General features: G+C 37.0%; 1 protein-coding gene across 4 annotated transcripts in view; it reads left to right on the plus strand.

Moving 5' to 3' along the window:
• Positions 1-2513, plus strand: part of LOC145684283 (multicopper oxidase 3-like) — a 128369-nt gene extending 125856 nt beyond the window's left edge. For all 4 annotated transcript variants that reach the window (XM_081756428.1, XM_081756429.1, XM_081756430.1 and 1 more), the window contains exon 11: positions 1385-2513. In XM_081756428.1, coding sequence (XP_081612554.1) covers positions 1385-1761 — 377 coding nt within the window. In that variant the 3' untranslated portion in view covers positions 1762-2513. The remainder of the gene's footprint in view (positions 1-1384) is intronic.
• Positions 2514-11024: the final 8511 nt, after the last annotated feature.

Genomic DNA, 11024 nt, shown 5'->3' on the forward strand with positions numbered 1-11024 from the left:
AACATGGGCAAGCAAAAATAGAATTCTTCTCTATTTTAGTTGTGTCTTTGTTTCAAATCGAAATATTACAGAGAGCTCCTCAATACAAATTATATCTAATCAAAAATAATAGAGTACTACATGTTTTTTTTCAACAACTTTCGTTACCTTTTTACTTTTGCTTACTTCGAGCTTTATAGATTCATTTTGAATACTTTGAGATAACGGTAATTAATATTGTTGTTTGCCATTTTTCATAAAGTTATATTAAGTCTATTTGACTAAATAACAAACTAGTAAAATGAAGGTTGATTTTGTCGCTATGACCACCTCCACAATGCTGTTGTGTAAAGGTAGAAACTGAGCAATGTCTCTACAGCTAACCCTGGCTACTTCAACTAAGTAGGATGACGTTTATGGAAATTGAGAAGAGAGTACACAAAGGTTTACCCCAATGACATAACCCAAGAAACGCAGGAAGACTTGCACTGTACAAATCTTTTGCTTAGCACATAAACTTGCAGTCATTTTATCATCTCTCTTGAATGGTAACACTCCTATTTTAAACTTGTACCAGATTCTTCTAGCAGTTGCATGCTCCAGTTAGACTTCGAAGCTTCCTCATAGTTAAAGAACGAGTGTTGACGACATCACAGGACATTTTGCTGATGAATACTGATCTACAATAATATTACGGGATAAATTACAGAACAACGGGACCACTAATACACAGAACACTTGATGGAAGCGATATTTTTAGTCGTGATGCATATGTTAGTGTCCTGCAGATGAACTGCTTAAAGAACCGTAATCACTTTGACTATTCTGGGGTTTTCTAAATTTAAGAATTTTGTTGAATATTCGTATCACCTACTGTCAAAAGTTTGCGAGTGGAAGAGAAAACGTCACCAACCACCACGCTGTTGAAGCAGTTTCGCTGGGACTTCATCGACCTCCCTCCATACAGCCCAGACCTCGCTTCAAGTGACTTTCACTCATACTTGAAGGAGCACCTAAGAGGCCGTCGCTTCGCTTCAAACAAGGAGGTGAAACACTTCGTGACAACGTGACTGAACACAGAAGAACAGGATTTTTACCAGGAGGCAATCTTCAAACTCAACCCACGATGCCGCAAGTGCCTCAACCAATATGGATACTATGTCGAATATTAACCTAATGTATGTACTATATGTTGGATGTATAGGTTGTATGAAATAATATATACACGTTTCACTGCAGGCTTTGTAACCTTACTTTCTGATCACCCCTCGTAATAATAAAACATTATTTTGTTTACATGGTTCAGATTAAGAAGGTAGTTAAATCAAAGAAATTGCTAACTTAATAAATGTTAATGTACTCTTCAATATTAAGTATCCAATACTGTAAATGTGTTTCATTCCAGGATATTGGCTGTTTCACTGCCACATAACATTCCACGTGGAGATCGGAATGGCTGTCATATTCAAAGTTGGTGATCACAGTGATTTTCCTCCGGTTCCTAAAGACTTTCCACGCTGCAACAGTTGGACTCCTAATGTGGATGGCTCTTCTGTAGAAGATTTAACAGGGACGCTACATCAGAAGGATATAAACAATATTAAATATTATAATTTACCACCAGGAGTAGTTACCAATTCCAAAGAATTTCCAGATCCTATCGATTCGAACGTTGTTTGGGAGTTTCGCCCAGTGAGAAGTAGTTCCTATTCTTATCACTTTAATAGTGATTGTCTAAAATTTGTGATATTATTATTATTGTGTTTAAATATATTTTTATAATGTATAAACTAGTGTTTTTTTAAAAATATAATTTCCAGAACTACAAAATGAGATTTCCATAAGGACTCAGTATGTAACTGTCAGAGATGGAGTTTACTGTGGGTCAAGATTTGTGAGTGGATCAGTCGGTTTTGGCTCAACAGGAAGTGACCCACTGCGAACCACCACCCGCATTGACCCACTCTGACCCATCGACCCACTATACCAACTACGACTTACCGTCCCACTCTGCTCACTGCATTGTAGACAGCATCTTCTGAGAACTTGTGAATTTTCATTTGTTTATATTTATTTACCTGAGATCAGTAGACTCTATATCTAAGTACAACGAAAAAAAAAAAAACTTCATGCACTTTTGGATATTGATATTTGTAATCGTAATAGTAACAATAGAACTTACTACTTAGCTTCGGGGACACAGTCGAATTTTACGTTTAATTTCCCCTTTACGTTTGCCTACTTTAGCTTGATTTCAGACTTTCAAATTTCATTCTATTTTCCACTGAAAACAAGAAAATAATTATGTCTGATAATTAAATGAAATTCTTGGGTCTTGGTGGGTGGTAGGTCAGTGGGTCATGGGTGAAGTTTTCATTGACCTACGCCATCTCTGGAAACTGCACTAAGAAGCTATCGGATGTTTGTTGGAAACGAACTTCTAATTGAGAATAGGAGATCATCTTTTATGTTACATATATTGTAAGCATTACAATTACGTGTAGAAGATATAAATAAACAGCCCAGTGACTCGAGTTGGCTTTGTTAGTGGTGTTTTATTTCCTCGTGCTTTTTTAAATATTCTCTTCATTAGAGAAAATGGAAGTTATGCGAGTAATGGAAATGCATTTTCCAATGGAATAGCCAATGAAGAACGCTGAAACAGATGATTATCCTATCAAGAAACAATTGATTCCCAAAGTGGCTGCTGTGATATTAGTCGCAGAGGTATAGCCTCCATATTATGCTTTTCACATAATTAAGAGGCAGCGAAAGTTAATTGATAAAGCTACAATCGATTAAGAGCATCGCTTTAACATGGACCATAAACACTTTTTCATTGTAGATATTAACAATTGAATCGCTGATTTGAGAAACGCCATAAGTAAATAATGTAAATAAAGCCGTAAATCAATGATTTCTTGACGTTTCTCAGCTCAGGGACACTTGTGCAGCTCAATACTATGCGAACTATAAGCGTGACTCATGACATACCACAATCCAACGGTGTAGTTACCCTTCAAGAATTAAAGCCGCTTGTAAACTTATTTTCGGAATATGGCTGACTCATGATGTTTCTCAAATCAGCGATTCAATTACAGTGTACACTTTTCATTTTAAACTATTATGGATAGGATCGGATTTAAGAGGGATGCACCGGTGCACGTGCACCCCCCTTCGTTGATAAATATACACTAAAATGACAAGCTAGCAGTGAAAATAGCAACACTTTCCGAAACTTTCTGCCATTATTTTTTCGTTTGGAGCTTAAAACAAACAAACAAACAAACAAACAAACAAACAAACAAACAAACAAACAAAAAAACAGCTTTGCAAAAGCAATAGTTTGATTTTCTGAAGGTTGAAGGAAAGTGATGTCCCAAGCAATATAACATTTGTCAAGTAGGGAAGAAAACTGAAGCCAGGAGGAGAGAAGAACATTTTTTCCTGAAAATTACTTGCGACCCTCTTTAAAATACCCCCCCCCCCGTTCTTTGTATTAGCGATGTCAGGAGTAAAGAATATTCTCGCATATCACTTTGAAGAGTTTTAGTGTGATTGGTTATTTTAGTAGTTATCGGGTAAATCATTGCACCTGTTTCGGAAGTAGTCTAAATGGGAACGGATAAAGTGAACCTTCAACGACATAATACATCCTAAATCTGCGTAAGCACGAGTTTTCTGTCCTACTTTCATCTAGGAAATTAGATGTGAATTGTTTGAAAACGAGCCAAACCCTAAGCTCTTTATTTGTGAGACAAATATCAATTTCGGAGTCACTTTTATGTTCTCTTATTTGCGGCCCAACAAATATGCCTTCCTTTATTTTAGCTGGAGTGAGACGATGAAACTTTTCAAGGAGGTACTGAAATCCTTTTCCTTCCTTACCCATAACCTTCACAAATCGCTTGAAAAGTCCTAGTTTTATGTGAAGCGGGGGAAGGAGAACATTTTCAGGAGGTACTAAGTTTTTCTTCATATATTTTTTTTTCACCCAGTGTCCAGTTACGTTCATGCTCCAGTAACATTTCACTCACTTCTGGTTCCCACAGATTTTCCAATTGTGTTCTTCTAATGGATTTTATTCAGCATACAATGAAAAATTTCATAGGACTCTTCGCTCAAAGTGACATAGGCAACAGGCACCGACGGCAACACATTACCGTTGTGTAAAAGTATACCCTTCAGACTGGTCTTAGATGCATCTATAAACGGTCGCCAGCTGGATGCATCATAGGGTATAGAGAGAGCTCCCATTAATCCCACAACGTCTGTACAGAAAGTGATTTGTTGATTAGATGAGCAAAAGGGCGTGAATCGTCGATTTCTGTGCCTGAACACAGTTACACGTGTATCAAGGAAAAGGAGACATCGCTCCTCTAAACGAGAGGCAAGGTGCTCTGCATTCCTTTTACTAAGACCCAAGTCCCGAAGCAGATCATTAAGGGCTGATTGTGAATAAAGCTGTAGAGCATTCTGATTTTCGTAGGTGAATTCAAGGTCTCCTTTCGCAGGTGATCATCACGCTCTGTTACACTGTTACCATCACTTCCCGTGTTTAATTGTTTTACGGGAACTGGCACACTATTTGAGTGTGTCACTGGCTTTCTTGTGGAAGACAAGTCCGGATACACAATATGTTTTTTCACTTTTCTGTTAAGAAATCCCTCGATTTTCGTCAAACAGAAGTAGCAGTGATATAATCACGTTGCTCTCTCCACACCATCGGTGTTGCAAAAAGTTTCACGTTGTTGGCCCTTTTCACCACCGTGTTAATTTAAAATAACATGTTGCACAACACGTGTGGGATGCTCCTGACTTTTCTTGATCCCCAATCGCAACCCCAAAGTATTCCTTGTAAGTTTTATGTCTCTAGATATTATGTAACATTATCTTATTGTGCTTAGCAAACTTTAGTTCACCACATATGTAACAGAAGTTCTCCTCGTGCCCCCGCGTAGCGTAGCCGCTAACGATTTTGCTTCCGGTGTGAGCGGTCTCGGGTTCGATTTCGCTTTTTCAGGCCAGCCACCCTGAATGAGGTTTTCCTGGGTTTTCCTCATTAACACCAGGCGAATGCTGGGGTGGTACCTAACTTATAGGTCCCAGGCCGCTTCCTTCCTTCTCTTTCCCCGGATACTGTGCTCGCCGAGGGACGTCATCCCTCAAAAATGTGACGGGCTAAATGGCCTTAGATGCCGAAAGTAAATAAATCTAAATCCTAAATCCCTAGAAGTTCTCCACTTTATTGACACACGTACGACTTTTAGATATTGTTCCCAATACGTATCAGATTTGCACCAGCACAACAGAGGGAAGCTTTTTCACGTCAATATACCCATCGAAAACAACCTGAAATAAAAATAAATGAATGAATAAATACAATGTCACTGCTGCAACAGCAGCAGGGTTGACAAATCACAGTTTTAATTCATAAAAAACAACGATTACCATAGTTCCCCTTTAAAGAAACCCCATCCAATTTACTTTAGGGAGAAATGAAGATTTTTCACTGCCATAGATTCCGGGATACTGAATCTAACTAAATTTAAAATTAAAGGGAGAATGTCCAGACGCATTTGGGAATTGTGCAACACTGACATCGTGCGTGACATGTGGCAGCACTGGATGGGTACTATAAAAATCCCAAGTCATTATTCCACGTTTAAAAATATCTGCATAAACAAGTCATTTTAGTATAAAGTTTGTTATCCCCAGTTATTCCTAATTTCGGTTTGGGTTTTAAATGCAAGACTAAGTATAAAAATAAAACTGTACATGACAGACAATTTCTGATTTCATTTTTGGATTCTACAGTCAAAATTCTATTAGGAACACATTTCAGAACCCAAGAAAAAAATTCGTGTAACGCAGTGTTATTAATATAATAAGACATCTTTAATATGCCCCATGAAGCTTCGATTGTTCCTCATGAACGTCCTCTGAGCAGTAGTTGATACTCTTCGAACTTACGGTGCCCGTTTTAAACCATTACTCCATTTGAACTACAGTTTAGCCGCTAATAACTTCTGCAACCCAAACAAATAGATCAAAATAGGTGTAATTTTCACAGTTTTTTTTATGTTATCACAAGTTTTTAACTACACAAACTTCATAATAAGTGCTGCATAAAAGAGATTTCGATTTTCGAGAAAGCAGTGACTATTTTTTTAATAGTAGGTATATTATTAGTACTTCCATCTAGCGAGAAAAACCCAAACTGATATGAGAAAGCACTTTTCATGAATGAAAGTGGTATTGTTTTCTTCCGTTAGATGGAAGCAGCAATTCAATCTGTCGCTTCAATTTATCTGCTAATATACTAGGTATATGTGATTTTCATAACTCATGGACAGAGTTCACACACAATATATTTTTTTAAAAAACGTGAGCGGGTAACACACCAGTGGTGGATCTAGGCCGGGGCCGGGGATTCTAGTCCCCTAGATTTTTGAGTGTCAAAAATAAGTGAAGCTATTATTTACATATTTTTGGAAGTTTATAGTAAACCTATGATGTACTTACCAAAATCCGGGTTCTGTCTACCCTCCTCTCAGTATTTATCTTCTAACCCGCCACTGTAATACACACACAGTTCGTTTAGCCACATTTTTTTTCTAAAGCTCAATTCAAAGAGTGGTACTTTTGGGATAATCACGACTGTATTTAAAAAAATATATATATATTTTTGAATGTTTGGTACACAAACTGATTATGGGCCAGTACTACGGTTTACAGTACTTCAGTTTCTAGGAAAATAGTCACTACCGAGCAGGGAGGCAGTGGAAGGAGGAATTGTCAAGTAGGGGCTGGAGCCCCTATAGATCCGCCACTAGTAGCCACCGAGGTCATAGAGAAAATTAATGTTCAAGTATATTTGAATACCATTTTTATAAAATCGAAAACTGTATTACTGGAATAAATGTTGAACTCTACTTTTAGCCTGTTTATTTATTTATTTTGGAAACTATTGTGTTTCCTTTGAAATCAACTTTCCTTTTACTACTGTTGTTATATAAGCCCGCACAACTGCCTGGTAATACGGGTTGCATACACGTAAAGTGTTATCAGAACCCACTAGAAAGGTGGATACATATTCGCAAATATTTGCACTCTCCGAAATCTGACCCCGCCAAGCTGAAAATCGAAGAAAAGGATTTTTTACAGGAACAGATCTAGTGCAGTAAATGAAAACGTAAATTTCCACGTACAGACTTTATTACTGGATAGAGCTATATACAGGGTGGCCCAAAAGTAGGTATACAGTACCGTACTGATCAGCTCATTGCATTTTATATCATTTGTTATCTTTATCCATCAGGTAGACTTAGTTTCCTTATTATTTGTTCTTAATGCCTTTTTTACTTACATCTTAAGCTCGGAAGAGCCGAAGCAAATAAACCCATAAACTAGAATGTTATACTTGATCAATGCAGGGGTGTATACCTACTTTTGGGCCACCCTGTGTATTGACCATTGCTGTTGAGTGACACATCCCACCTTGACACGAGATTATGAATGCCCTGGAAGAAGAACCCCTTGGATTAACAATGGAACCACTCTGTCACATCTTGCTGCACTTCTTCATCGATCTATAGTGGTGCCCCCGGAGGTGTTTCCCAAAAACGTGGAAATCACAGGTATTCAAGTTAGAATTATACGCGTGGTGGTCTAGCACTTCCTATTTCCACGACACCAAAAGATCCTGTGTTTGTCAACATGAGGCCGGGTATAGTCATGCAATAAAACGACTCCCTTTGTGAGGTTACCCCAGCGTTTATTCTTGATCGCTAGCCGCAACCGAAGGAGAATGTCGCAGTATTTGTTGGCGTTTATTGTTTCTCCTTTGGGGAGGAACTCCAGTAGCAGAGGCTCCTGTTCGTCGAAGAACACAGTAATATGACCTTAGCAGCTGATGTTGTGGAACGGATTTCCTTTGGTTTAGGTGACCCTGCATGCTTCCACTGCATACTCTCACGTTTCGGTTCCGGTTGAAAAAAGTGGACATATGGATTTATTTCGACTTGCGACATAGTGCGCCCTTGCGAAACCACACCAAAGGTAAATGGGATCTATTTATTCTTTTGCACAGTTCCATACAATAAATACTGTACATACGGTTACTGTTGGTAAAAAAAAAAAAAAAAAAAAAAAAAAAAAAAAAAAAATCCGTGAAAGGTACAGTGCGCTTTTTATATAAAGGACCCAGCAAAACACATGTTAGGTAAGTAATTTTAGTTGTTCTTGAAATTAGAAATCTTTCCGTTTAACGTCACACGATTATACCCTTTAGGCCAATAGAGATGTATGATAAAGGCAAGTGAATGATGGAGGAGGAATTTCTGGAATGTGATTGTGGGAGAAACGGGAATACACCGAGAAAACACACAAATATGATGTTGTCCACCACAAACTTACTTGGGCGGGGATCGAACCAGGGAACACACAAACCAGAGGTAAGCGCTCTACCATTTTAGTTGTTCTTCTGTATACCTTTACTTCTACTTCTGCCGACTAAATTCCAAAAAGATTCATTTAGGAGCGGTTATCCCAAGGAAAAAATCAACAGTTATGACTGTGGAAAAAATCAATACACTGTGAAATGCATCATCCTGCTCCCGAAAAATATTTACTGATCATGTGGGAGGCAAATCACTTTTTGCTGGAAATGCAAGGGGTGAAAACAATGATAATTGTAAACATAGTTACATTGAACATACTTTTTATCACAATATTTTGTATCCCAGAGTTATATTTTGCTCTTCAAAAAGGTTATCCAATTTTCAGTATACTTGAATGCTTGAAAATCTGATGTAAACGTTGTCGTAGAATTCAGATGGATTGTTCAGGTCATACGTGAATACTTTAAGGCCTTTGTTCAAATGAAACTGAGAGCCTGTTTTCCTGTTTACTATCTAATTGAAGAATACAAACAGAGATTTATTGTTGAATGTTATACTCACGGATGCATAAAATTAAATATTCTCAATTCTTTATATGGATTATGGGACAACTTACTGATATGTGTCAGTGTGCAATTCTCGACAATTAGACTGAACCTATGTGATACCTAGCCTTGCTAGTACAAGGCGTAATCATCTAATACTTATATACAAAGACTTTGAAAACAAAAACAATTCGTATGCGATTTCTAGTATGATATTGGCCGCATTTATTACCTCATGGGTCAGACTACGAATACATGAAATGCTGGTTTACGTAAACCGAAGAATGTTATATAGTATGACGCAGATAATATTATACGCAAAATAAAGATACAGATCTCCTGTTGCACTTCAGGGATATTTGAGAGACTTAGTCAACGAAATAGGAAAAGAATAGGAGTTTACTTTTATTGGGTTGGAACCAGAAGGTTATACAATACGAATAAGCAATAGCAAAGGGAAATATGTATAAAATTAGGGGATTGTCACTAAATGATAGGACATGTCAAAAGACTACATGTAAAAGTTTTCATGGGTTATTACCTGAAGAAATTAACTCCATGGTAATTAAGAAGCCAACAAATATCGTATGCGAACTGGAGCTCCAAATGTTTACGAGGCAGCTTTATTATAAAGTATACAAGAAACATAAACGTATTGACGATGAAAACTCTATACGTGACGATCCTGTATGTAAGGCAGGAAGTTTACTCCACGTTACATATCCATTTCCCGGATGTGGTCTGCAAGGATTGAATGGGTACGAGTGACGAATATTTGAATTTTTCGTATATTCATTTCCAGAACGAAATTTGATGTTAACTATTATTTGTCAATTTATTCTTATTTGTTTCCCAGTTATTTTTATTTATTCTCCAATAAGCTTTAAGTATTCACAATATACTGTACAATACTGTACTGTATACTGTACTGTATACAATATACTGTATACTGTTTGAGTGAGCGAGTGAATAGAATATGACTAATTATATGAGTAAATGTATACAAACTAAAATTCCGATCGCACCCAAGTATTTCATCACAAGATGTTGAAATTTAATCATAACCTACAATTTTCATTAGATGATGTTCAAAAGCAGGTAAAACGTGATTTGTAAATACATTGTTAAATGAACTAAAAATGTTTGCTATTCTAAAGTAGACGGCGCAGTAATACTAAACTTAGATTTAAGTGAAAATTAATTTTCTAGAGAGAATTCCCGATATGAATACATTTCACATTAAAGAAAATTCATTATTAATATTAGATGACTTAATGTCTGAAGCAAACGATGACCTTACTAATTGACAAAATATATACGGCATAAAAAATTAACAGTAATATTTATTGTTCAAAATTTATATCCAGAAAAAATACATTCGCGTGATAATAGCTTAAGTGTATATTATAGTATTGTGTTTAAAACTGAGTGATAAATGGCATATATAATATTTAGCTGCAGAAGTTATTCACCTGCGAAGTAACCACATGTCTCTCTTTGAAGACGTAACATATAATACCGAGACTTATTTATTATTTAGCTCAGAAAACAAATGATGCAAAACGAATATGTACAAATACTTTCCCGGTATGAGGGAAATATATCTGTACATTTACATAACAAGTGAAGTACGACGTTTTATGGCCTGTGTGAAGTTGGCCCCCCAAAAGTTTGGGCTACACGAGATATTTATTGGGCCAGAAAGTACTTCATTTGGGCTGTTTGGTCTAGCAACTTTTAGCGTTTGGGCTACTCTGGAAACAAAGTTACAGCCTCCCAAAGTTTGAGGGGCCAACTTCACGTTAGCCCCCCAAGTGTTTGGGCCAGACGAGATTTTTATTGGGCTGGACAGTACTTCGTTTGGGCTGATTGGGTCAGCATCTTTTAGCGTTTGGGCTATTATAGTTTCCGAAATATGGGCTATCAAACTTTTTGAAAAGTGATTTTCATGCTACTTTTGTCGGGTCCAACTTCACTGATATAATATTTCTGACAAACATGTTTATTGGAATTTACAGTACTTTGTGTCGACTAGCAATTTAGGAAGTTTCAAGATTTGGGCTGTTTTCGAAACAGAATTAGAGCTTCACAAAGTTTG

The sequence above is a fragment of the Thermobia domestica genome, chromosome 4, assembly GCF_964235325.1.
Source record: "Thermobia domestica chromosome 4, izTheDome1.hap1.1, whole genome shotgun sequence".
In the NCBI taxonomy this organism is placed as follows: domain Eukaryota; kingdom Metazoa; phylum Arthropoda; class Insecta; order Zygentoma; family Lepismatidae; genus Thermobia; species Thermobia domestica.